Source organism: Salvia splendens, chromosome 9 (genome assembly GCF_004379255.2).
Source record: "Salvia splendens isolate huo1 chromosome 9, SspV2, whole genome shotgun sequence".
NCBI classification, from domain to species: Eukaryota; Viridiplantae; Streptophyta; class Magnoliopsida; order Lamiales; family Lamiaceae; genus Salvia; species Salvia splendens.
The window spans coordinates 6,524,838-6,552,410 of NC_056040.1; the positions used below are offsets into that span (position 1 = coordinate 6,524,838).

General features: G+C 40.8%; 3 protein-coding genes across 4 annotated transcripts; 2 read left to right on the forward strand and 1 right to left on the reverse strand.

Moving 5' to 3' along the window:
* The first annotated feature begins 1,428 nt into the window (after positions 1 to 1,428).
* On the forward strand, positions 1,429 to 3,944 carry LOC121747858. 2 transcript variants are annotated; one of them, XM_042141996.1, is made up of 2 exons: positions 1,429 to 1,585; positions 2,613 to 3,944. In XM_042141996.1, the coding sequence occupies exons 1-2, from the start codon at positions 1,511 to 1,513 to the stop codon at positions 3,747 to 3,749; spliced, it is 1,212 nt and encodes a 403-aa protein (XP_041997930.1). In that variant the 5' UTR covers positions 1,429 to 1,510; the 3' UTR covers positions 3,750 to 3,944. The 2 variants fall into 2 exon arrangements, with proteins under 2 accessions (XP_041997930.1, XP_041997931.1); XM_042141997.1 differs by having other exon boundaries at positions 2,722 to 3,944.
* A 526-nt stretch (positions 3,945 to 4,470) lies between these two features.
* On the forward strand, positions 4,471 to 6,947 carry LOC121747860. Its single transcript, XM_042141999.1, has 7 exons — positions 4,471 to 4,993; positions 5,105 to 5,204; positions 5,406 to 5,501; positions 5,574 to 5,626; positions 6,263 to 6,311; positions 6,619 to 6,666; positions 6,756 to 6,947. The coding sequence occupies exons 1-7, from the start codon at positions 4,764 to 4,766 to the stop codon at positions 6,846 to 6,848; spliced, it is 669 nt and encodes a 222-aa protein (XP_041997933.1). The 5' UTR covers positions 4,471 to 4,763; the 3' UTR covers positions 6,849 to 6,947.
* A 78-nt stretch (positions 6,948 to 7,025) lies between these two features.
* LOC121747859 (probable protein phosphatase 2C 2) lies at positions 7,026 to 9,537 on the reverse strand. The gene is made up of 4 exons (XM_042141998.1): positions 9,286 to 9,537; positions 8,269 to 8,439; positions 7,956 to 8,191; positions 7,026 to 7,790 (listed from the first exon to the last, which is right to left on the reverse strand). The coding sequence occupies exons 1-4, from the start codon at positions 9,352 to 9,354 to the stop codon at positions 7,223 to 7,225; spliced, it is 1,044 nt and encodes a 347-aa protein (XP_041997932.1). The 5' UTR covers positions 9,355 to 9,537; the 3' UTR covers positions 7,026 to 7,222.
* Positions 9,538 to 27,573: the final 18,036 nt, after the last annotated feature.

The following is a 27,573-nucleotide window of genomic DNA, read 5'->3' on the forward strand; positions in this document are numbered from 1 at the left end:
GACTTGCTATATGGTATTTTATCTCTAGAGAGCTTAACCCTTTTCTATCTGATCTAAGTTCTATTTATACATTGAACTAAGGTCGTGGTTTGCAGCCCCACTAACAAGATCGTGGGTGAGCAATAACTGCTCAATAACTGCTTCGTACCACTAAATAGATCGTGGGTATAGCGGAGGTCGTGGAGGCCTTTCATGAGTCCACTAACTCCTAGTTCGGTCGAATGCTGAGACCGAACTGCTGGACTTTACCGATCAGCTCTTGCCGATCTGAGAGGAGAGCTTGACTGGTCGGCTTTTACCGAGCTGTAGGCTGAGTCCGAACTCTTTGGTCGTGCCGAACTCTTTGGTGCCGAACAGATACTCTTTCTTGGGCTCTGGGCTGATGGGCCGTCACTGTTATTGGGCTTGCCATTAGGGTTTAGTTCGTACCCCATCAGTTATCTTAATTATCATTATATTTTTGTCTATTTCATTTTACTTGAAATATATGTGCGCAATGCTTCACAGGACTACGACTTCACATAAGATAATACTACTATATTTGTGTAGATCGGAGAGGTGTGCAATGTTATACGCTCGAATACTAATTGACCAGATTAGGAAGCTGTCGAAGGATTTAGTAACTTCGTATATGAGGACTTTGATATGAGATTTTGCAAATGTTCTATTACAAAGTAGAATTGTAGGTTATCCATCCTTAAAAACAATCTATGGTGAAAGGCTTTTCATACATAGATGATCATCTTATAAACCTTGAATTAGCTAGCAGTATAATGTAGAGCTAATAAAATCTTCATCTCACAATTCATTTGTTTGAGTATATATTTCATCCCAAATATATTATTTTTCTTTTATAATTTTCATTTATTTGAATGTTTCATCCCAATTATTTTATTTTTCTTTTATATTTTGTTACAAAATCCCTAAAATATGGAGTGTATCATCTTGATAGTGTTAGAGATCCAAAGTTGTCTCTAGTTCATGTGATAACTATATTTGTACACTAACTTTAGCTATATTATAATTAGTCAGTCAACTTATACTTTTAATGCTGATAGAAATAGAAGTGTATCAGTGCGTAAGCTTGAAAATTGCTTGATGAAATGATTGATTAGATTTTACTTAATGCAGTTTTCAAATAAAAATTGAATCTTTATCTGTGAATATCGGATTTTCTGATGTTAACGTTATTTTTTTTAATCGGGCTATGAAATTGCCAATGAAAATAATTACATGTTACATTTATGAATTTGAACCCAATAGTCACAACTTTTTACATCACTAAGCAAATACTTAAGCAAACTTTTTGATAAGCAAATACTCAATTAGCAATATTGGGCCGGCCCATCGAGTCCACCAAAATTGAAACTCATTTTTTGTCTAATTTTAATTTATCTTCTTCGTCTACCTTTCCTTGTTTCTATTTCCCCCCAAATTTAGCAGCAGCAGGGGCAAATCTCTGTTCTCATCTCTGAGATTTATTTGTTACGATTGAATTATTGATAAATAAATGGTATTCCTGCTCGCCGCCGGGAGAGGCGCTGCTTTTGTTGCAGGCCGCCGATTGCGCACTTGTTTATGCACAGTGAGTTCTCTCAGCTAAAATAATTGTTGATGCTGCTTGTATTGTTTCCCAACTTTTTATGTTGTCCTTTTCAATTTCAGCTTTAGGATTGGAAATGTTTCAAGTAAGCCACTTGCATCGATAATAATTGGCTGTTCTATGATGAATAATTTGTACTGACGATTATGCTGGTTTTTGTAAGGAATTGACAGAAGAAGAAAATCAAATTAATTAGTGGCTTTATATACACGATTTGTAGTTGTAAGCATTGGCATTAGAAGTAAGTTTTATGCTAGCAATGAAATTAGCAGAAAATGGGAAGAAAGTTAAATGATGGTTTGAAACTGTTATTACTAACATTAGAAGTATTAGACTTATTTTTTTTCTCTATACTAAAAATTTAGCTTGTGTTTTTATAATGTCGATGCTCTGTAGTAATTTTTCAGCTTTAAGATCAAGTGTAAAAACTGCATTGTGTTGTCGCTTGCTAAATGCCAAGACTGTAGGATACTTTAAAAGAATGCAGAGCAGAATGTTTTGTCGCTTGCATCATCGAACATAAAGGAAAGGGAACTAAATTGAATACTTTCTCATTTCTCCCTCTGTCCGAACATTTGAAACGATCACTTGTTTATCGGTTAGTTATTTATACTAACATTTGTAAAGAGTAGACAACTTGATCCTACTAGATCTGTAGAAACTTGATTCTAGACTCCTCAACGCAAACGTTAAAATGGTCACTAGTTCAGTACCATGTAGTCATTTTTACCCCCTTCCTAGGTGACTAACATTTGAACAGAGTAGACACCGTTGATCCTACTAGAAACGTGGAAACTTGATTAGAGATTCTGGTTATTTTGCTGTCTTCAATAGCTATCATGTTCGAGATTTTGTTGGTGCCACAATCTCTTCTATAGCTATGCTGTTGTGGACTGTTTTTGGTGAGGCATTCTCTTGAGTCCCAACAGGATTAATGGTTGCCCTTTTTTCTGCGTAGACAGTAGATATACATAAAGATCACTTTTAAAAAAAATTGGGGTTTCTTCAGGGTCTACATTTGCTTGAGAAGACTGATGATATTGTGCCTTCAAGTTTTAAGTTGCTCCGCTTCAGCTTATATCGTTATGTTCTAAGACCTGGGCATTTTCACACAACAGTTTGTGAATCCATTAATAGTCTGCAAAAAGAGACAGAATCAGCTGGTGATGGGGAAAAAGTTAGAGAATCAGCTGAAATTTTCAAAGAATGGGGTTGTAGTGAGAGTGATATATCCAAGATTTTCGAGCGACGTTCGTCTCTACGAAAGATGGACATTCATAACCTTCGATCAAAACTCGACATACTTTCTCGCTTGGGCGTAAAATCAGCTGACCTTGTAAAAATGATACACTGCCGTCCCCGCTTGCTTAACTGCAGAATCAACATTGATCTGAATGAGCGCCTCGTGTATCTGGAGGGTTTGTTTGGATCGAAGGAGGTCCTGGTGAAGGCCATTGTGCGGAATCCTTCTCTACTGACCTATGACTTCCACAACAAAGTGAAACCCGTCATTGCCATGTACGAGTCATTGGGCCTTAGTAAAAATGACTTAATAACCGTGCTTCTCTCTCGCCCCACTTTGATCCCGCGCACTAACCTGAATGAAGAGAAGATAGATTACATCCGGAGAACTGGAGTCTCAGAGCATTCAAAAATGTACAAACACGTGGTATCCATAGTTGCCATATCGCGCATGGAGACCATCCATGAGAAGATGATGAATATGGAGAAATACGGGCTTTCGGAGGATGATTATCTTGGCCTCATCGGACGCTCTCCGCTCGTGCTGACTCTATCTGTTGATAAAGTCCAGAGGAACATGACATATATTCTCGGTACAATGAAACTACCAGCCAGCGTGGTAGTTCATAACCCGTTCTTGATCTTCTTCAACCTGGAGAGGGTCTTGAAACCGCGTTTCCAGATAGCATGTAAAATCGAGGATATGGGACTTGCTCCCCAGATAAAGGGACCACTGTTGTTGAGAGCGATGAGGATGTCGGATAAAAGATTCACCAAGGCATTTATATCTTGTCACCCCGAGAGCGTGGCCAAGGAGCTGCTCACAGCATATAAAGACGCGAAATGTGTGAGAAGGTTAGCAGAGTCCTCGAAGAAGAACTTGCATACAGGATTCCCTTTCTGAATGGTAAAAAAGAGAGTTGTGTATATCTTTAGAGCAGCTGTGGATGGTATTTTTCTCACTCTTTTTACTCTTTTTTTTCATCGTTTGTTTTTCTTTTTTTCCCCATTGAATCAGTTAGAATAGTTATATTTACTTTATGTAGCTTTATGTATAACATTTTTCTGTAATTTTAAATATGAGGTGCTAATAATCTTAGATGAGATTAGAAATGCAGTTTCATGTGTATACTTTTTAAGTAAACGGTAAGTACTAAGAATAGATGCATTTTTGGGCTTCAAATTGTTACTGTGAAATTCTGAGGCTTAAAAATAATGTTGCATTATTTAAGCGTTCAAAAGTTTATTTAAGCCTTTCAGATTTTTAATAATGTTGCATTATTTAAGCCTTCAAAAGTTTATTTAGGTATACCTTGTAGATTGTGTTAAAAATAAGTAAAGTGTATTTAGGGAAGACAAAATCCAAGATTTGCACCTTTTATTTTGAGCTGCTGCGTCATAAAATTTACAGAAGTTGTGTTTAGGTTAGGTGATGACGAACCCAATTTTCCATGCATCTGTGATATCCATGAAAATTGAATATCCACACTTGCACCACATGTCCAAATATCCATAGAATAACATGCTCCTACAAAGGATTTATAATTTCTCTAAAAATAATAATATATGTGGCGGACGGTTCAAATAAATATTGCTAAATATTTAAGTTTTGTATTTATAACAGCTTGTGAAGAAAGAAAAGAAAGATTCATTTATTGTTGTTTTATTTATAGTAATAGGAATAACAGTTTGTGATTGGATTGGATGCATATTTCATTTTTGTTAGAATCCAAAGTGATTCAGTTCAGACTTCAGTATCGTCGTAATACGGGTTGACCCGTTTGCATATTCGGAGCGACCCACGAAGAAAAACGCAGCTGAAACTATTCTCAGAAGTCAGAACACGTTGCAAAACAATCGGCTATTTGTGAACAATCTCAAAACGCAGAATAATCGCCGGCGCTTTCTATCATCCCCAATGTCGACGGCTTCAGCAACCGTGGTGGTGGCACTCATCAACCACCACGCCACATCCGGCGCGGAGAAACTCAAGCCGCGCGCTTTATCCTCCCATCATAATCCATTCGCCAAAAAAGCGCTGCATATCAGCAGATTTTACGCCCCTTCAAACAGGACTTTTCACAAACATCTTACCGGCGTCAAATTCCGGAGATCTTTCTCCCCCGTCATGGAGTGGCAGGATTGCACGTAAAAAATTCCCCCCTTTCTTCTTACTGTTTATGCTTTTCGTTAAAGTAATTTCTTAGTTTGGTGGTGCTATGTGATTGAGTGGAATTGCATAATTTGGTAATGTGAAAGGGTGAAGAAGGAGTTAGATGTCCCGATTTCGGTTGCTTATAAGTGTTACTCTGATCGTGAAGCCATTCCTGAGTGGATGCCGTTCATTTCATCTGTGAAGGTATGGGGTTATTCGGGCCTTTTTCTTTTTTATTTTTTAGGGTTTTTCTTAAGATTGAAATATTCTCTGTTCGTGTATTTTGGATACAATGAGAATATTGGATGTGATGAAGATAAGGTTTGAAATTGACTGTGATTCTCTCCAATTGATCTTGAGCTGGTTAAATTGATTCAAAGGTGGTTGATTATAAGTCTTTGTTAGATTTTGGAGGATAAACCTGACCTGTCAAGATGGGCACTCAAGTATAAAGCATTTGGGCGTGATATAGAGTTTTCTTGGCTTGCTCGAAATATGCAGGTATTGATATGCTTTCTTCCATCATCTTCAATGCTTTCTTGGTTGATTTGCCAAATTGGTTCTTTCTTGCAGCCTATACCAAACCAGAAAATCCACTGGAGATCTCTCGAGGGTCTTCCTAATAGGTATTGGAAAACTAGTGTGTCTCGCCTAGTAGTATTCAGATTTTCACAGCGGATATGCTTGACATCTGAGTTCTATCTTTCTCACAGTCCTACATATTCTGTTTCTTTCTTGAGGCTTTCGATATGAAATCTGTAGTCATTCGGGAATTCTTTGGATTTGCCAATTTCTCAAGCTTAAGATTAGGGGAAGAGGGTTTTTTTGTTATACCACTATCATTATTCATATGCATGAAATCTCTTTGAGATCAGTTGTTTACTTCAATTATTTTATGAACGTCTAGTTACACGTCAGGTGCACTTTGCATTCCGTGTGTAGTCTTTGTGCTTGTCTACAATTACAAAATGGCTGCTCTACAACAGTCCACTGAGGAGGGTGTTTGGTTTAGTTGATATATGATGGATAAGATTGATAGGATTGGAGGATGATTAGAGTGTGGTTGCGTTATCCATCGCGAGCCAAGTCATGCAAAAGAAATTTTTGATCAAGACTAATTATTTCATCAATCATGCCTTATCTCTAAAACCAAACACCCAATTGCTTCAAGGAATATTCATCTTCAGAACTAGTAACTTGGAAAGACTATCATCTACTCTGCTATGCTTCACACACACTACATTTTGTTTGCTTATTTGCAGGGGAGCTGTAAGATTCTTCCCTAAAAGCGCTGGTTCTTGTTTGGTAGAAGTATGTTTTCTTGACAAATCATCCACTTATTTTTGTATTCTATGTTTTGTATATATGTTTTTGCAATTCCCAGTTATATTTCTCTTAGCTTTGTACTGAAACTGATGATAACTTGCTAGTTGCTACTAGTAGTTACAAACCTATACGATGAGTAGTTCAATAAGCCAGTTCTTGACACACATCAACAATGTCTGTTACATCAATTAGTTTTATTTCAAGAAAGAATTGGATTAAGAGGGTTTTTCAACCATTTTTAGAAGCTTGAACATCTATATGTGTTGTCACACTAATCTTTCTTGTATTGCAGCTTACTGTTTCGTATGAAGTTCCACCACTGTTGACTCCAGTGGCATCTGTAAGTATCAAAAAAATCATTTTCCAGTTTGAAGCATTTGTTGTAGCCTGCAAGGAGGTCTACTTATGTCATTGTGCTATGCTGTTTAGGCGCTCCAACCTTTTCTCGAAAGTTTGCTCGTTCGTGGCTTGGAACGGTTCGCACAGTTCGCTAAAACTTATTCCACTGAATCAACAGCATAGGTACTGAATAATTGTTTGTGCAGATGAGAAGCTAAATGAGATACTTGTGTACTTGTAAAGATCAATTCTTGTTGGCAATAGAGTTTTCAATTGTTTCTACACTTGTTCACATATGTTGCCTGTATATACTTCGTATAATTTTAGTTAATAAAATGAATTTGAGAGAAATTAACTATATAGTCAAAAAATTCTTACAACACCTTTTATTTTATCAACCCACCAATTATATGTACAACACACCAGTGAAATAATTAGGATACAAAACAGGAAAGAATGTCATAAACAAAACTTCTAAACAGCTCAGAGTGCTGCTCATCTTGAAGCCACCACTGGTAGCTCTCCTCCCTTAAATAGATGGGCACAAAAACCGGCGATCATCGGTTGCTACCTCCGTCCAAGAAACTCCGTAGGCTGCACAAAGCTTCCGCGGAGAGGCAGCACCTCAGCTTCCTCTGGCGAGTCGAGGGTTGCTCCGTTTGATCCAGAGACGTAAAACAGACAATGATCACTGTAAGATTGTCGAAAGTGCTGAGACGAAGGGCCTCCATGACGAGGTCCTTAGCGCATTGCTCTGGGTCGTCGTGCCGTCTGAGCCCCCGACGGACGAGGCTAACGGCTTGCTGGCTAGACAAGACATCCCAGATTCCGTCACATCCGATTATGAGAAACTCATCATCCTCCGTTAGAGTGATTTGGCGGAATTCAGGCTCTGCAATGAGAGGCGAGGAGGAGCCTCGCGGAAATTTCATGTCCCAGTCGCCCAGGGCTCGGGTAACGGAGAGAACGCCATTGAGATAGCCGTCGTCAATGAATCCACCTAATTCCTCAACACGCCTTCTCTCTGAAGTATAAGTAGGCCGGTGATCTTGAGACATATCGATTGCCTCGCCTTTCCGGCACAGAACTGCTCGGCAGTCTCCCGCATTCGCCACCATTAGAAGCCTGGATCGAAGCAAAGTGTTTCTCAGTTTCTAGATAAAGACAGTTACTATAATCCAACTTCAACAATGTGCATATTGCAAACCATTTAGAAATGTTGTTAAATCGTGACGATAAATCTTGTACAACAATCCAATTGATCACGAAGAGTGAAGGACGAAAATGTACCTCCCAACAACGAGAGCTGTCAAAGCAGTCGTTCCAGAAGAAGTGCTCACGCTACTGTCCTCAGCCAATGCTATATCTGCTAGTAGAAATGCTTTCCTCAGGTATTTCTCAACCTCCAATACGAAGTCATCGTCTACTTCAGAAGCTCGTGGGAAATCACCCTCTTCAAAAAAGAATCTCATCGCGTGTTTTTTAACATAAGCCGCGGCCTCAGGCCCTCCATGGCCATCAAAAACCTGCAAAATGCCCAAAAACTCAGATGCTGCCGCCACAGCAATATCAATGGAAAAGAAAGGGAGAAAAAGCCACTCACTCCATAGAAGGCACTAGGTTCGGGGACTGTGATGAGTGACCCCAAGTGTGCTGACAGATCATCTATCCTTATGTGTTCGTCTTCCATGTATCTCCGCGGACCAATATCAGCAAAACCACCGGAACGGATGCTTGGGGAAAACAGCACAGGCGTCTCCAGAGATTTAACATCCTTTACACACACACATACTTGTGAGCAATCAGTCGGATACGCACAAAATCAATCGAATAATTTGAGAAACAAGTGCCTAGAGGTCATGCTGATCTACAATTTGTAGGATAGATATTATCAACTTTCAGTAGATAAAAAAGGAAAGGTTGCAGAAAAAAGCATCAGGAATCTGATCTAAGAGAGAATTGATTCCCAGAATTCTACCTAAATCTTCCAATGATTCAGCAACAATATGAAACCCATCATTTATCAATTTTGTTAAATTTCATATACAAATAATACACCTTTATTGACCAAAAAAACTATTCTACTCCCCAAGAATACAAGTACAGCTTGATATCTTTCCACCAGAAAGATTGAATTTTTTTTATCAAGAATTTTTCGTATCAAAAATTTTACTATGATCTTCCCCCAAATCTCATCAACAAATCCAAAACTCACAACAAACCTAAATTTTTCCCCAGGGGGCATAAATATTTCATTATTCAAGAACTAAACCTAGAACTCAAGAAACAATACAAAACCAATCAATTGTTGAATATGTTAATTTTCATAGCAAATTCCACCATACCTACCCAAGAATCCAAGAACAGGCCAGATATTTTTCCACCCAAAAGATTGAATCTTTTTGATCAAGAATCTTTCTATGTTTTTTTCCCAAATCTCATGAACAAATCCAAGACAGACAATCAATTTTTCCACAGCCAAGCAAAAATGTCCCACAATTCAAGAACCAAACCTATTACTCGACAGATGCATATGCAAGAAAACATATGCCAGCTTAAATCATGAAATAAAAAAGATTCTTTTTGGTTTTAAAAAGGGAAGTTGAGATAGAAATCTTACAAGTTGAGAAGGAGGCACGTCCAACATAGGGATGCTTGTTCGAACTACCACCTCTGCTTCTGCTCCCATCTTCAATCAGTTACACCACAGGATCGGCTTCCACTCAGCTCTTTCAGACAATTATATTCTTGATACGATGGAATTTTTTCCTCTTATACGAATCTAATATTAACAAAGATTGGATTTTTGGCTTCTGGGGGTTTCTTTGAAGTTCTGTCCGTGTGGAAAAGATGATCAAAACTGTGCCCAAGATGGCTTGAATCAATACTTATAGCTGGGTGGGGGCTGCTTGATACCGGGAAACCGGCTGTCAACTTGTGGTGACCGGAAAGTGCCGGTTTAACACTTTCACGCCCAGTTTGTATTTCTATGAATATCATGAATTTTGGTTTTCGTGATTCCTTCAACACTCGAATCTAGTGGGGTGTTTGATTCGTTTACACTTTTGTGATATCGTTTCTTTTTAAATAATTTGTGCTCGTATTTTGTATTTAGTCTTGGGATAATTTTATTCGAAATGAGAATTGATGGGGTACGAACTAAACCCTAATGGCAAGCCCAATAACAGTGACGGCCCCTCAGCCCAGAGCCCAAGAAAGAGTATCTGTTCGGCACCAAAGAGTTCGGCACGACCAAAGAGTTCGGACTCAGCCTACTGCTCGGTAAAAGCCGACCAGTCAAGCTCTCCTCTCAGATCGGCAAGAGCTGATCGGTAAAGTCCAGCAGTTCGGTCTCAGCATTCGACCGAACTAGGAGTTAGTGGACTCATGAAAGGCCTCCACGACCTCCGCTATACCCACGATCTATTTAGTGGTACGAAGCCGTTATTGAGCAGTTACTGCTCACCCACGATCTTGTTAGTGGGGCTGCAAACCACGACCTTAGTTCAATGTATAAATAGAACTTAGATCAGATAGAAAAGGGTTAAGCTCTCTAGAGATAAAAAGATATAGCAAGTCTGTGTTGTAAGCTGTAATCCCAGATCAAGCAATACAATCTTGCCCCCCCCTTCTTCCCGTGGACGTAGATTTACCTCAGTAAATCGAACCACGTAAATTCACCGTGTCGTAATTTATTTTTACGAGCATTCATCATCATCAATAATTCGCGGATTCATCACTGGCGCCGTCTGTGGGAAGCAGAGAACAAAATTTGTGATAAAGCGAATTTTTGATCCATTTTTTCCACCCAAAAAATGCATACCAGATCGCAGAATACCCGTATTCCAGCCCGTGAGAACCAGGAGGAAGCCAATCCATCCCATAGGTCGGGAAAACAGCCTAGGGATAAATCCACCACCAGTTCTCATGGCGAAGGAACAAGCCGCTCCAAAAATCGTCCCACTGAGTCTTCCCAGCAGCCCGATTTGAATGAGGCTGTCAAGCAGTTTTTGGCTGAAAAGCAGGAGGAATTCTTAACCTTCCTGCGAAAAAGCCAAAAGCAGCCGGAGACGAAAACGACGGATTCTCCTTCTCCCTCCGCACAAGAAAGTCACTACCGCAGTAGTGTCGCATCTCCCAGGAGAAAGAATCCTCAACCCCGACATATTCCTGTTCCTCCTCGGTACCGGAATCACAGGAGAACTCAATCTCCTCCATACCGACGAGATATCGGATTCGCCGTGTACGGAGCACTGAAGACTCCGTTCTCGGACGACATCACCCGAACTCCCCTACCACAGAACTACCGAACTCCGTCGATGACTTACGACGGGCTCGTGGACCCTCACGATTTCTTGGGGCGCTATCAATATAACATGGCGAACCAGGGTCTCAACGAGGTCCACATGTGCAAGCTGTTTCCCGAGCTGCTCATCGGGAACGCGAGAAGGTGGTTCGATAGCCTCCCCCAGGGCAGCATCAGATCTTACCGAGATCTAATGGATGCCTTCCACAGGAGGTTCTTTCAGAAAGCGGAAGCCCGAATCACTTCGGCTCAGCTGCTTTCCATTCGTCAAGGTCGCGACGAAAAAATCAGCGACTTTATGACAAGATTCCACAAGGAATGCCTGCAAGTAGACGATCTCAACGATCTGCTTGTCATCTCGGCATTCCAAAATGGAATCTTGCCCGGAGCTCTCTACAGGAAGCTCGTTGAGTGCGGTCCGCAGACAGCTCAGGAAATGTGGGACATTGCGGACCAGTACTCCCGGGCCGATGAGGCAGACCGTCGCAAACGGTCGTTAGACAGCTCATCGACCCGAGGAGACAGAAGGAAGCCCGATCATAGCGATCAGGGGCATCCTCGCCGGACTCCATTTGAAAGAATTCAAAGGGCTCCGGTGCAAGACAGATTGGGACCTCGTCTCAATCCCGAGAAGCCGCCCGCTCAGTTCGTACCGCTGAACAAGCCGAGAGCGGAAATTTTCGAACTGCACTCTGACCTATTCGAAAAGCCAAAGCGGATGACGAAATCAGCCGCGCGCCGACCACAGGATAACTACTGCTCCTACCATCAAGACCACGGTCACGATACGGAGGAGTGCAGAAACTTGGTTGCAGGTATCGATGTTCTTGTGAAGGCAGGGACATTGAAAAAATACCGAAGTAAGCAGCCAAAGAAGAATAAAAAGCAGAGTGGTGCGAACTGCGCTCCTCAGGATCCGAAAAGGCAGCCGGATCCCGAAGACGATGACGAGCCGCAATATGATGGAGTAATCCAGACTATTGATGCGCTCCCTGCCGGGAAGACCAAGTCGTCCCTAAAGTCAGAACGCAGAGGCTCCAATCGAGAGGAGCCAACGCATAAAAGGCTGAAGCAGGATGAAGTGATTACGTTCTCGGCTGCTGATCCCGTCCCGGCCATCTCTCCTCACCAAGACGCCATTGTCATCCAAGCCGGAGTGGCAAACAAACTGATCCACAGGGTGTTTGTGGATACAGGAGCGTCGGTTAGCATTCTTTTTAAAGAGTGCTTCGACAAACTAGAAGTGGACCCAGCTCGGCTCAGTCCGGCTCCGCTTCCCCTGAAGAGCTTCACTCAGGAGGACACCCGCCCTGAAGGTATTATCAGCCTTCCGATCACGGTGGGGAAAGCGCCTACTAGCTCCAGTACGATGATTGAGTTTTTCGTGGTGAAAGCTCGGTCCCCGTACAACGTCATCCTGGGAAGAGACTGGCTCAACACAGTTCGGGCCGTTTGCTCCACCTATCACCTCACCATCAAGATCCCTACTAAAGGAGGGATAGCGGTCATCCGAGGTGACCAAAAGAGAGCAAAGGAATGTCTGCAAATTGCGCTTAGAAGTGCCGAGCAGTCAGATCGGCACCACCAAGCATAGCAATCACAGCAGCCGGAGTCAGAGGCGATGACCGAAGTCATACCGGAGCCGAACTCGATGACAGTTCAGCTGTACGAAGACGATCCATCCAGAACGGTTAAGATCGGCTTCGCGGGAACGCCCCTACTTCGGGAAAAAAACCATCCAGCTCCTCAAGGAGTATAAAGACGTCTTTGCATGGTCTCCGTTGGACATGACCGGAGTGCCCCCCGAGGTAATCACTCATCGGTTAAATATTGATCCTTCAGTCCGGCCGATAAAACAGAAGCAAAGACTCTTTGCGGCAGAACGAAGTCAAGTCATCCATGACGAAGTCCGTCAATTATTGAAGGCGGATGTGTTATTCGAAGTGAAGTATCCTTCGTGGGTGGCCAATCCTGTCATGATCAAGAAAAAGGAAGGAGGATGGCGGATGTGCATAGATTTCACCGATCTAAATAAGCACTGTCCCAAAGATTGCTATCCCCTTCCGAACATAGATAAAAAAGTAGAAGCTTTGATAGGCTTTGAAATTTTTTGTTTTCTTGATCTGTACAAAGGATACCATCAAGTTTTAATGGATGAGATTGACGCTTCAAAAACGGCCTTCATTACTGATTTCGGCATTTTCGCTTATAAAAAGATGCCATTCGGTTTAAAGAATGCCGGAGCCACTTATCAAAGGATGGTAGACAAGCTTTTTCGGCACCTGATTGGAAAGGAGGTCGAAGTGTATGTTGACGATATAGTCGTCAAAAGCAAAAGCACTTCGGAGTACGAGCACAACCTCAAGTCCACTCTCAACGTGCTCAAGAAAGCCAACCTCAAACTTAATCCCCAAAAGTGTACCTTTTTGGTAGATTCGGGAAAGTTTCTGGGTTGTTGGGTTTCAAAGGACGGACTCAAGGCAAACCCCTCAAAAGTTCAAATCGTTCAGAACATGGCAATGCCGAAGTCCATACATGACGTGCAAAGGCTAACCGGATGTCTAGCCGCACTGAATCGATTCCTTTCCCAAGCAGCCGAAAAGCAACTGCCGTTCTTCAAGGTGTTGAAAAAGGCACCAAAGTTCGAGTGGGGAGCCGAGCAGAAAAAGGCCTTTGACGAGCTCAAAAGTTATCTAGCCGAGCTTCCTATTCTCTCTGCTCCAACCGAAGCCGAAGTAATATTCTTATACTTAGCGGCATCGGATCAAACCATCAGCGCGGTGCTTGTACGAGAAGAAGGCCTAAAGCAGCTTCCCATCTACTTTACAAGCCGAGCATTAAGAGGTCCAGAAACAAGGTATCAACCTCTGGAAAAAATTGCTCTGGCATTAGTAAATGCAGCAAGGAGACTGCGGCCATACTTCTATGCTCACAAGGTATGCGTCTTAACTGATCTGCCACTTCGGCAAGTGTTGACCAAACCAGAAGCATCAGGCAGAATCGCCAAGTGGGCTATAGAGTTGGGAGAGCACACAATTGAATATCTACCTCGGAAAGCCATCAAGGGACAAGCCTTGGCAGATTTTCTTGCAGAAGCAAAGTTCGATCAAGCAATTCCTGTTATTGCCGAACAGAAGAATTCTGCCAATGCCGAACTAGCACAGCCCTTGGAATCCGAAGTAGAGCCGCCGGACTGCTGGAGCGGATTCGTAGATGGAGCTTCGAACAAGATGGGAAGTGGAGCTGGTATTTTACTTGTCGCTCCCGACGGACACGAGGTAACCTACTCACTTCGGTTCCTATTCCCCACTACTAATAATGAAGCCGAGTACGAAGCCCTCCTGGCCGGACTCCAGTTAGCGCAAAGTCTGCTCGTCAAATCTCTCAAAGTCCATTGTGATTCACAAGTCATAGTAAATCACATGTTGGGTACAAGTGAAGCTCGTGACGAGAGAATGAAGAAGTACTTGGACAAAGCGCAAAACATCAGCCGAAGTTTCTCCTATTTTCGGATAATCCGCATTCCCAGAGCGGAAAATAGCCGAGCAGATACCTTAAGTAAGTTGGCCTCAGATCCGAACTCAAAGGCGGAAGAATTAATGCATCGAAGCATTGATGAAGCCGAGGTACATTCAGTATCCAGCTCGCCGAACTGGATGACGCCGATCTTGCAGTATCTGGATCAAGGACAATTGCCCGAGGATAAGAGAGAAGCTCGGAAGATCACATGCCGAGCACTTCAGTACGAGCTTCATGAAGGAGTCCTCTTTAGAAAGTCTTACCTCCAGCCGTTATTGCGGTGCGTAGGACCAGAAGAGACGGACTACATCCTCAGAGAAGTTCATGAAGGATCGTGCGGTAGCCACATCGGAGCCAGAGCTTTAGCTAAAAAAGTTCTGAGATGGGGATATTATTGGCCAACCATGGTACAAGAGGCAGTGCAGCTCGTCAAGAAGTGTACGAAGTGCCAAATTCATGCAAATGTCCCAAGGATGCCGCAGACCGATCTATACACTATGCAAAGCCCTTGGCCTTTCATGCAATGGGGCATAGACATAGTGGGACCACTTCCTCAAGCTCCTCGGCAAATGAAATTCCTTATCGTTGCCGTGGACTACTTCACGAAGTGGGTGGAGGCTGAACCATTAGCTACGATAACGAGCTCAAAGGCATTGGACTTCGTCTGGAAGAACATAGTGTGCCGATTTGGCATACCCCACATCCTCATCTCGGATAATGGGACTCAGTTCACCGACAAGACGTTCAAGAATTGGTGCCAAGAGCTGAACATTCAACAGCGGTTCACTTCGGTCTCCCATCCCCAAGCAAACGGACAAACGGAAGTAACGAACCGGATTCTGGTGAAAGGGTTAAAAGCCCGGTTAGAACAAGCCAAAGGACAATGGGTAGAAAATCTCCCTCAAGTCCTATGGTCCTACCGAACTACGCCCAAAACCTCCAACGGTGAAACTCCGTATAGTCTGGTGTACGGCACTGAAGCCGTAATTCCGGTGGAGATCGGCGTACCCAGTCCCCGAACTCTAAATTTCTCCTCAGAAATGAATGACGACGGACTTAGAGCAGAACTAGATCTCGCCGAAGAAAGAAGAGAATTGGCGTGCATAAAAGCAGCCAAGTATAAGGAGCAAGTAGCCCGGTATTATAACCAAAGGGTGAAAAAGCTTCAATTTCAAGTGGGAGATCTCGTCTTGAGAAACAACGAAGTAAGCCGAGCAGAAAAGCTGGGCAAACTCGAACCCACATGGGAGGGTCCATATCGGGTGTCAGAAGTCCTCGGCAAAGGGTCTTATAAATTGACTCACATGTCAGGAGAACAAGTACCCCGAACATGGCACGTCTCCAACCTCAAGAAGTTCCACTTGTAAGAGACAAAGTCCGGTCAGTCTGTCTTGTGTCTAGTTCGGTCATAGGGGTACATGTTTTATTTGTTTGTTTTTTACTTGTACCTTTTACTTGTTGTTTTATAAAAAGTTTAAAGTTTTTTTCTTTCGTCTTTTTCATTTTTTCCCTATGTGTTTTGTCTCTATGTGCTTGTCGTCTCTTACAAGTGGTACCAAGGTATATCGTTCTTTAAAGACTGATCCCCTTTTTAGATCGATTATTAAAGACTATTGTGAGTCCAAGCTTCTAAGGAGGATATAAGACCACAATTCAGCTTAACAAGCAGTCCGTCTGAAACGAACTGCAATAAGCCAGCGATTGTGAGTCCAAGCTTCCAAGGAGGATACAAGACCGCAATTCAGCTTAATAAGCACTTCGTCTGAAACGAACTGCAATAAGGGAAAGTCCGATCCACGCGATAAACCTCGCCGAATTAGGACGACCAAGTTCGGTCAAAGAAGTTTACCTCATAAGACCGGGGACGACCATGTCTGGTCAAAGAGGTTTACTGCATAAGACCACTTCGGTTAACGGGGAAAGTCCGATCCACGCGATAAAACTCGCCGAATTAGGACAAGGGAAAGTTCGATCCCGGCGACAAAAATCGCCAAATTAGAACACAAACCAAGTCTGGTCAAAGATGTTTATTTCATCAGACCAAAGACGAGTCCGGTCAAAGATGTTTATTTCATCAGACCAAAGACGAGTCCGGTCAAAGATGTTTATTTCATCAGACCAAAGACGAGTCCGGTCAAAGATGTTTATTTCATCAGACCAAAGACGAGTCCGGTCATAGAAGTTTACTTCATAAGACCAAGGACCAAGTCCGGTCAAAGAAGTTTACTTCATAAGACCGAGGACAAGTACGATGAAATTTTTTCGCTAAGCTGTAAATACAGTGTTAGAAGCGAAAACAAAATTTCATTTTTCAAATCTTGTTCGGCATACAACTCAGCTACCCTACAAAATGGCGTTACGCTATTACAAAGGACTATTCTACTGTCCAGGGTTGCTGAAGTTAAGCCACCTATCTGCAAAATCCTCTGGAAGCCGAGTTCGGTTGTTCCGAGCAGATGAAGAATAAGCAGGTTGACGAGATGCTATCCTCGACCCAATGCCTCTTCCCCGAGCCCGAGAAGTCCTAACACCTCGGCGATGAAGAGTCTCTGCAATAATCATCTGCTGATCCTGCTCGCTCATAGTCACAACTCCTCGGCGAATTTCAGTCCGTCCCTGTCTTGACGATACCGGTTGCTCCTGAGCCCGTTCTCGTCTTGACGTTTCCGGCTGTTCCGGAGTTCGTTGTTGACTGGAAGTAGGATTTTGAACAAGGGAACCAGAGGCTTGATCTGGAGTGCGAGCATCTGTTGGCACGACATGCTGAAGGAATCTTTCTATGGAGGGGCGCCGAGAAAGAACAATGTCGTACCGAGAAGCCCAGCGCCGTAATGATTTCACAACTTGTTGGCAAGCCGAGCTCTCCAGCGCATTGTTCCTCCGGAGTACATGATATTCCTCCCACAGTTCGTCAACTCGACTCTGAACATCTGATATGGTCAATCCCCCGCGCACACGGATGTAATCCTCGTACGCAGTCCTCTCAGCAACGGTCGTATTCAGCTCGGCCTCCAGATCCTTCTTATCGGACTCTAAGTCCTTATTATCGGCCTCCAGCTTCACTAAACGAGCCAGAAGCTCGTCATTCTTCGTCTGATCGGCTATAGCTCTTTGCTCAGCTTCGTCTAAAGCCGAAGAGTACAGCCGTTTCCAGTGAAGTATCTCCATCTCCTTGAGTACAAAGCAGCTATATTAGTTCGGCAGCTGTACCGAGCAGATAGTAAAATACAACAGGAATAAAGGCGAGTACGAAAAGCTATACGAAGACAAGTGTAGAGAATTTTTCATTCACAAGGAAAATTTTTACACTAGGAGGGCTTCAAGGCCATTTTACAAGGAAGAAACTAGACTAAGAGAAGGGAGACGAAATCATACTCCAACAGCTTCGTCTCCGGCTCCTTGGTCTGGTTCAGCTTCTTTCTCCTGAGCTACCTCAGCCTCGGCCTCGCCTCCTGCCGGCCTCGCCTCCGCCTCCTGATCGGCTTCCTTCTCCGGATGCCCGGCCCGCTCGACTTCGGCCTCCAGCTCCAGCGGCTCGGCCTCACCCTCTCCGTTGTAAGTCGAAGCGGGTGAAACGGGTCCCACGGAGGCAAAGATAGCCTCCAGGTTCTCGTCCCGATCAGCTCGACAACTCCGGACTCGGTCTGCAGAAAGCAGGACCGAGGATGAAGCGAGCTCCTCAAGGAGCGGCAGATTCTGAAGCCGAGCTGCTATCTCTCGGCTGTACAGAGGCAGCACGACGTCGGCCCCCTGCTCGCCCTTATCGGCAATTAGCCTTACCAGGCTACCGACAAAGGCCGAGAACTGGCTGCTCAAAAAGAGTTTCTCCGTGTAAACACGGAGAGCCTCCCCTTGGGCAACCACGGCAGCAGCATCGCTCCGCTTCGTCTGCTCTCGCTGGATGACGAGCTGGTTTTTGGCAAACTGAGCTTCATCCTGGGCCGAAATCCTAGCAGCTCTGGCCTTCTCAAAGTTAGCCTCAGCCTGTTCGGCCCGATGACAAGCAGCCGCCAACTTCCTCTGCATCTCGGCATAGTCATTGGACGCTTTGGAGAGTTCGACGGCGACGAGCTTGGAGAGCATATCGTTCCTCTGAAAATGAATAAAGAAAAAAGTCAACAAAGGGGCCACAAAAAATACAGGAAAAAAGCAAGGCCAGAAAATCAAGAAGAGAATTCACCTCGGCGAAGTCCGTGGGCCATAAAAACGGCTCACAGATATGTTCCGAAGGAGGCGCCAAGACCACGTCTTTCTCTGGCGCTCTCGGGGGCTTCTGGGCCTTCCCCCTCCCCTTTGCCGAAGTTGACTCCGGCTTCTTCGGAGTCCTCTCGGCATCAGACGCCGAGCTGGTGGTTTTCGGCCTCTCCGGCTCCTTGGACTCCGAAGATTTTCGGGTAGCCTTACTCAGCATGTACACTGCCAAAAAGCAAGAAAGCAAAGTCAGGTTTTCTTCGTTAAAGCAGTAGAGCATAAAGATAAAGAGAAATCCTCACCCTCGGCCTCTTCGTCCGAAGACGAGATGTCGAACACGACGTCGCCCTTGACGAGCTCAGACTCCGGGTATTGTTTCCTAACTATGGGAATCTTGTTGAGCTCGCCATCGAGCTCGTCCAACGGTTCAGGCCGAGGGTGACGGATAACGGACTCCGGCCCTCTCCAGGGAAAACTAGGAGCCGCGGTCCTATCATAGTAGAAGAAGCGATTTTGCCACTTCGGCCACTTCGTTTTACAAAAGGCTCTAAAGGGCTGTAAAGGGATCAAGTAAAACCAAGACCCCTTCCTCTTAAATTGAAAGAATTTAAGGATCGCCTTCAAAGACAAATCCCTTCCTAACCTACGGAGTTCGGCAGCGAAGGCCGACAAGTGCCTCCAAGAGTTCGGAGTCACTTGGCCTAAGGGAAGCTGAAAAAAATCTAGTAAATCTATAAAGGCAGAAGGGAGGGGGAAACGAAGCCCGCATTCTAAGCAGGCCTCGTACACGGTGGCGTACCCCTCCGGCGGGGAGTCAGCCCTATGATCACCGTCAGGTACCACCGCCTTCCCCCCAGGAAAAAAGTATTTTTCGGGTAGGGATATCACAGTATCCTTACTCAAAATACTATGGAAATACTCTACGGTCTTCTCCCCGGACTCTTTCCGGCCAGAAGACCCCTTATCCCCTTTCCTACCGCTACCCGACTCCGAAGAAGAAGAAGACATTTTTCTTACTTTTTGAAGATGAAGAAAGTCTGAAGAAGCTCTTGAAAGCGGAAGAAAATTTCTCGAAAAAGAGAGAGTATAGAAGACGCAACAGCAAAAGTGTTCAAATGAGGAAAAAGGAGCATACTTATCAGATTCGGGAAAGATTTCGAGATCGTTGCGCCGTTTCGAATCCCACCTTTTCAGGATTCAACGGCCGGATTTTACTGTCGCATTTAATGCAGGCACGCGCAAGGCACGTCCCCTGACGTCAGCCTCCCCCTTACCATTATCCAGAATGCCGAAGTGACTCACCTCGCCGAAGTGATTCACTTCGCTTTTCGGGGGGGGTAGTGATGGGGTACGAACTAAACCCTAATGGCAAGCCCAATAACAGTGACGGCCCCTCAGCCCAGAGCCCAAGAAAGAGTATCTGTTCGGCACCAAAGAGTTCGGCACGACCAAAGAGTTCGGACTCAGCCTACAGCTCGGTAAAAGCCGACCAGTCAAGCTCTCCTCTCAGATCGGCAAGAGCTGATCGGTAAAGTCCAGCAGTTCGGTCTCAGCATTCGACCGAACTAGGAGTTAGTGGACTCATGAAAGGCCTCCACGACCTCCGCTATACCCACGATCTATTTAGTGGTACGAAGCAGTTATTGAGCAGTTACTGCTCACCCACGATCTTGTTAGTGGGGCTGCAAACCACGACCTTAGTTCAATGTATAAATAGAACTTAGATCAGATAGAAAAGGGTTAAGCTCTCTAGAGATAAAAAGATATAGCAAGTCTGTGTTGTAAGCTGTAATCCCAGATCAAGCAATACAATCTTGCCCCCCCCTTCTTCCCGTGGACGTAGATTTACCTCAGTAAATCGAACCACGTAAATTCACCGTGTCGTAATTTATTTTTACGAGCATTCATCATCATCAATAATTCGCGGATTCATCAAGAATATATGTAAGTGGTTTATTATTGATGAGTGAATTTAGTGCATTTTTAGAAAATTTCTTGTTTGGGGATGGTTCTAGATCCACTGAATTTATAATGCACACATTTGTTTCATAAAAAAAGATATGGATAACGATTTATGTCTTTCTCAAATCGATATGTTGATATTTAATTAAGTATTTTAAAATAATATATAGTTTGTGATTTCTTAATTTCGGAATAACTTTCATTCACATAATTTGGACTAGTATAAGTAATTTTAAAAATAGAAAATGATATAAATAATACTCCCTCCGTCCACAATAATTGTCAATCTTATTGTGGACATGAATTTTAAGAAAGGTAAAGAATAGTTGGTTGGAAAAGTTAATGGAATGTAGGACCCACTTTTTTTTATTGGTTTTATAATTAAATGTGAATGAAGTGAGTTAGTGAAATGTGAGACATACTTACCATTTATGGTAAAAATGAACTGTGACAATTATTGTGGGATGGACCAAAATGGAAAAGAGTGACAATTATTGTGGGACTGAGGGAGTAGTACATAGTAATTATTAATCTTTTGAAAGTATTTGTACAAATGCAAACTAATATACTCGCTGTCCAACTACTCCCTCCGTCCCCGATTAAGAGTCACACTTTTCCATTTCTGTCTGTCCCCAATTAAGAGTTACACTTCATTTTTATCATAAATGATAAGTAGGTCTCACATTCCACTAACTCACTTCACTCACAATTTATTATAAAACCAATATAAAAAAGTGGGTTTCATATTCCACTAACTTTTTCAACCAACTTTTCTTTATATTTCTTAAAACTCGTGCCCGGTCAAAGTGTGGCTCTTAATCGGGGACGGAGGGAGTATAAGATAATATGATAATTTAACAAATTTATCTTTTTCCAATAAACAAAATAAATGGAGTATATATTGGCGAAAGTAATTATAAATAAAAAATAAGGAGTAATGAAGAATATGAATGTGTGATAGGTCGTGGAACACGCGACGCAAGAGAAGAGCCACGTCGAAACTTCACTAACGGACACGTGCCAGTGTAGTGGGACCCAGACGCGTGACTTTGTATGAACGCGCGAAACCTGTCCCCCTTTGATGAAAATAGCCCTTACACCCGTTGACTTGGTTTAATGATGTTTCAAAAAAATTTCTTTTCTAGAGCTAGTAATAATAATGTTTCAGAGAAGTCAAAGTTCCAATTAAGGGGAGTATTTATGACTATTTTTTTAATTAATTATTTCATGAGTTTTAGACTTTTTGATTTGTCACTGAATTCTTGATTCTCATTGGAACGCGTCAAAATACGGCACAAGGCTCATAATATGATCAATATTGGATGGGTCTATATATTCACATTCTGCGTCATTTTATTTACTTTGGTAAATGTCTTTTTTTTCGAATTCTATGATCTGTTCACTGCTCCCTACATTATATTATTACATACCTAACTCAAATGGAAATATTCTGGCTATTGATTTTTTAGACAAAAGTCTCTATCTACTTTAGCTCTACATTGAAAGTTTTTGTTGCATACAAAATGGAAACTTCTTCCCTGAAAAGAGTCTTCTAGAAGATCATATATTGGAAGTAGATCAAGATTAAAATTTGCAACCGCACATCAAGAAATTAATGGGATTTCTTTTTCCATTGTTATGAAACATTTGAATGGCATCCACATGTAGTTCAATTGAATGATAACACAACCTCAATTGAAGGTGGCTGATTTTAGTTTAAACTAATACAGTAGATCACACTAATTTGATGGAGTATTATATAGTTTTATCATACTGAGTCATCTTCTTCCATTAGTTTTATCTCCATAAAGCAAAGTTCAAAAGCATCTCTTTTAAAATTGTAGTTTTTGCTCTCCCTATGTGCATCAATCTATAGTGTTTATCATTTAAAATTAAGTACTTGGTATTTATCAAAAAAATAAATGTTTCATTTTGAGACATCTCTTGTTTCATAAAAGGTGACTGGCATATTTGAGAATTTTCTAGTAAGATGATGCCAATTTCCTCGTTTTACTCTTGTTATCAATGTAATTACTTTAACGTGTTCACTATGATAGAATTGCTCAATTCTTGGACCAATTAGTGGTATTCCTAGTGTTTAGAGTACAAGAATTAACATATGGGGGCCTGCCAAATGGAGGTCGGCCCGCACTGTAGCCAAGAATTGGGGCAGATTTCAATTCTTCCGATGTAGGTAAGAATTGGAATGACTCCTCCAAGAATTGGAGTTTGAATGACTCATTTGCCCCACCCTTCCAAAAATGAATTAGAAAATTTGAAAAACTTGGAAGGGTCTTTTGGTCTAAACATATAAATTTAGAGAAACAAGTTGGTCAAATAAGGCTCACTGAACGTTCAGATACAATTAAGAATTGGTGGACCCCACAGCATTTATTTCTATCTAGATTTATTTCTTTCCAATTCAATTAGTGAAAAGCGAACACGTCTTAATTTTTCATGTAATATACATTCACTTTTCAATACACGTGTTATATGGTAGCTAGAAACACTTGAACAACTAAAAACAATTATTTTTCGTTTTCATAAAGTAAATGAGCTTTCTCAGTTCAATTGACAAATGTACATATTTTGTGGGTTAGAGAAGTTGCTAAGTTGAATTTACTTTCTTGAGGTATGTCGGTAGATTGAATTGATTGCCTTAAAAACGTGGAAGTGGATATCAATTTTAACCAAAAAAATAAAAATATGTTTCTGTTGTCAGAGCACGATACGTCAGATTCCATATTCATTATGCATTTCATTGCACACACGCAACACTTTGTTAGTATTTTTATTTCTTACTCCTATTTATTTTCATTTTCCTTATAAGAATTTTATGATATGTCGCTTTCATCCCATAAACTAACAAACGTGCATTAACGTTTTAATGGTGCCGATGCTCAGTGATTGTTCTTTCTTGTTAGCCACACTGATTTTTAATAATCATTTTACTAAAATGTTAAAGTAAAATGGCATTCTTCCTATTTTCTGAAATGGGCTTATCCCTTATGAAGGTGAATAAGATGGGTTTAGAATGGGCCAGCTTGGGGATTTTCCTAGATTCAATTAGTTTGTATAATGTCGCAGATAATGGCAGGTTTTACAACTAATTATTTATTCATTTTTTTAGCAGAGAAAAGAGGGATAGTGTAAATTGATGAAATGAAATAAGGGTCAATACTTGGATTTTATGGTTCGAATTTTGGGTACTCTACAAATTTAAATTTAGAGCGAAAAAAAGCCAAACTGAACCAAGTATCCCTACCTCATATACTAAATTAAGTACTAGTTTAATGCTATTTGTTTGTAATTTGAATTGATTATGTACACTTAAACTATATTGTAAGGTACATAGCCAAAATAAATTCAGTCGTATGTTTTATGACGATGCAAATAATTATATTTGATTATTTTATTATATGATAATCATTGCATGCGGCAAAATTAAAGTTTTATTATATTGATTTTGATAAGGACATATAATTAATTAGGTTGATATGAAATGGGTGGTAGTTGATGAGGCTATATGGCCTAAGTTCTATGGCCTATATTAGTGGAGTAGAATATGTATACATCATAGCATACACAATGGCAGACTTCCCACCGAATGTCCGACCGGCGTGTTGGATGTCCGTGCGGGATGTCCGCCATTAGGCATGGAAGGGGTGGATGCGGACGTCCGCTGCCGACACCTCACATCCGCGGCTTTCCGGCGACGTCCGTCGTGACGTCCGTCATTGCGGTGCCACGGCGGACGTCCCGATTTTTGAAATTTTTTTTATTTAATGAAATTATTACTGCACTTTCTCCGTCTGTATTCGTTTCGAAATTTTAATTCCGTAAATTGTTTAATTTGGTGAATTTGTGAATTTTTATTATTGTAGATATCTGTAGGGATATATTTCGGGATGCCCGCCATTGTACAGTGGGATGTCCTTATAACGTGACGGTGTAGTGGGAGGTCCTTACGATATGGTAGGGGGTTTTTGGAAAGTTCGCCGGGACATCCGCGACATGCTCAAGTATCATTCAATCATTGCATAATACAACTAAGTATTCACCAACTAATTGCCAACATATTCTGGAATCATCGTTTTATATGCCATCTCATCTGTACCAAAAATAAAATCATAGCTATTTTGTTTTTTCTGTATATTCATACGTAATCATTTTGATATATTATGCAAAAAATGTCATCATCCAAAATTATTTTACTTCATACGCATAGAACTAATTTTTTTTATCCAAGTATACAAGCTAGTTTTATTCATATTTTCACACGATTGCTAATTGTTCTCAAATTTAACGAAATGTTCGCATAATTTAAACCATGATGTATATACTTCAGCTATTTATAATGTCATTCAATTGCTATTTTAACTTGTTACGATAAATATGAATTTGTCAAAATTGATAAACTATGTTAAATGCTAAAATACTTTACACTTGATGTATTTATAAATTTTAGTTCATAGACAAAATTATACTTTTAAGGTAGTTCGTGTACATTAATAAAAGCTGTAGCTTCTTTTTTTGCATGTATACAAAGAGTTAAAAGAAACTATAACTATACTACGACATGGTAAAATGTAACATTAAAATTCACGAAGGAGTATATATCGTTAAAAGATGGATTAATATTATTAGTATATATAATTAAACTTTGATTCAAATTTTGATTGCTTAGTGTATATGTTATGTCATGACCTCAAAGCACCCAATTATATTGGGGCTTCACATTTGGAAGCACGTGCCTTCCCTTAAAGTTTTCATCCCTTTTATTGGTTCATTATTTAACAATATTATTAGATTAATTTCATCCTAAGTAAAATGTTCCCCTATGGTAGAACAATGGCATTGAATCCGACAATTTTGAAACTTGCACCACCATCTCATCATGAAATAAGTATTCCTTTCATCGATTTCTTCTCCAATATATATCCAATAATTTGGTGTGAATAAATGGATTATAAATATCGATTTCTTGATTTTATCAACGAAATTAACTTAAATATAGAAACTAAAATGAATTAAGTCTACAAAGTTATAAGTGACGAAGTTTCTTATGATAGGAACCCGTTAAATACTATACATATTTATGACGGATAAAATCGAACTGAAAACCATAATACTTATATTCAATTTTTTATTTTAATTTCATTTTGTTGTATGAAATTTAAAACCAAAAATAACCAATTCTTTATAGTATAAAAAAATCCCGGCCGATTATAATTGTCACAACTCAACCCCTCTGACGTATGCACTTACTATAAATAAATCCTTTATCATAAAAGCAATCAATACACTGTCTAATTCATAGAACACACCTATTATATAATTTTAAAATTATATATTTATCAAGTACATATTTCAAAACATTTTACACAGTAGTGGAACCCTCTCACCACTCTATATACTATACATTTATCTACATGCAAAATGATGAGGAGGAGAAGGTTGCTAATATGCGTCAGCCGCCGAGCCTGATAACACGTGGAGTTCCTATGACGCACGTTAGTCAAAACCTTACTGCTATCTTATTCCTGAAAAAATTAGTGGTTTATATGAGCCACAACTCAGTATATATAAATTTCCACCTTTAATCTCACATGATACAAACATCAAGCATATTCTTTGTCAATACATATAATCAGAAATAATATATAACATAATTTAAACACAAACCATTTCATATTCATATGCATATGCCACTCTATTCAGTTTATTATTATGTAACAGTCAAGCCTGAAATCTGTCCGGGATTTCCAATATGATTGACCCGTAGGTCCCATTATGATTTGACCCGAAGGTCCCACTGTGATTTGACCCGAAGGTCCCAATATGTTTGACCCGAAGGTCCCAATATGATTGACCCGAAGGTCCCAATATGATTGACCCGAAGGTCCCACTGTGATTTCAGATCCAGGGCAAAACCGTCACAGACCCTCTTTAATCCAATGATTCACATAATCGGTATCATAAACATATCATTTGCACCAATAACATATCCATATCATATTCCATCAAATTATATCAAATAATACATAATCATATTGGATCACATCATATAATCAAATCATTCATTTTGTTTAACACCTAACAAGGAAGCAAATAAAACATGTAAAATTAAAAGTGTGATTTATACACACCTGATTACTGTAGATATTATAATTGGGCCTTTGATTCTACTTAGGACTGTGTATCATCTTCTTCGCCAAATTGGCTTGATTTAGTATGCTAAACTGTCTTTTCAAAATATTATCTGAACATTGTTTCTTCAATTCTGTAATTAGGAGCTGAGGCTTTTAGTCTACCACTTTCTCGTAGACTTCCTCTAAAAAAATCCCTTCCTAACTCTAGTCATATATATCCATAATTTTGAGTCGGCTACCACAATATTAATTTTAAAACTTTCTCCCCTAAATGATATCAAATAATATAGTAATATATATTAGTGATTACGTACCAAAAAAATAATTTGCATGAGATTAGTGGTATGGCTAAATGGTCAACACGTGTACATAATTACACTATGCATTACTTTTATTTTAATTATATTTTTATCCTTTTTTTTTAATTGTTTTCTAAATGTTGTATCAGCTTGTAAATAAACCCAAAAATATTACAATTTACTACAAATTGCTACATCCAAAGTTATACAAAAATCAAAATATATGGGAGATGCATCTGTCGAGTTTCCATTTACGTGTTCCCATTAGATTTTCATAAAATTACTAAACTATAAACACTCGCATATATGTCCTCCGTAGCACATACTCTGAAATATTCATTTTTTTCATATGTTAAAGGCAAATGCAAATTATGACCAACATGTCTATATAATATGTGTATATGGAGACTATCTAAAAAGATCATATTTTCACTGTGATACCACCTAAACTGTCCTCTTAACAAAAAAAAATATATCAT

Excerpts from the sequence above, each read along its gene's own strand:
- LOC121747860 (XM_042141999.1), top strand. The coding sequence starts at position 4,764 with ATGTCGACGGCTTCAGCAACCGTGGTGGTGGCACTCATCAACCACCAC. Across the intron at positions 5,502-5,573 it reads GGCTTGCTCGAAATATGCAG|CCTATACCAAACCAGAAAAT; the intron begins GTATTGATATGC and ends TCTTTCTTGCAG. Across the intron at positions 5,627-6,262 it reads CTCGAGGGTCTTCCTAATAG|GGGAGCTGTAAGATTCTTCC; the intron begins GTATTGGAAAAC and ends GCTTATTTGCAG.
- LOC121747858 (XM_042141996.1), top strand. The coding sequence starts at position 1,511 with ATGGTATTCCTGCTCGCCGCCGGGAGAGGCGCTGCTTTTGTTGCAGGC. Across the intron at positions 1,586-2,612 it reads TGCGCACTTGTTTATGCACA|GGTCTACATTTGCTTGAGAA; the intron begins GTGAGTTCTCTC and ends GGGTTTCTTCAG.
- LOC121747859 (XM_042141998.1), bottom strand. The coding sequence starts at position 9,354 with ATGGGAGCAGAAGCAGAGGTGGTAGTTCGAACAAGCATCCCTATGTTG. Across the intron at positions 8,440-9,285 it reads ACGTGCCTCCTTCTCAACTT|GATGTTAAATCTCTGGAGAC; the intron begins GTAAGATTTCTA and ends GTGTGTGTAAAG. Across the intron at positions 7,791-7,955 it reads ACAGCTCTCGTTGTTGGGAG|GCTTCTAATGGTGGCGAATG; the intron begins GTACATTTTCGT and ends GCTTCGATCCAG.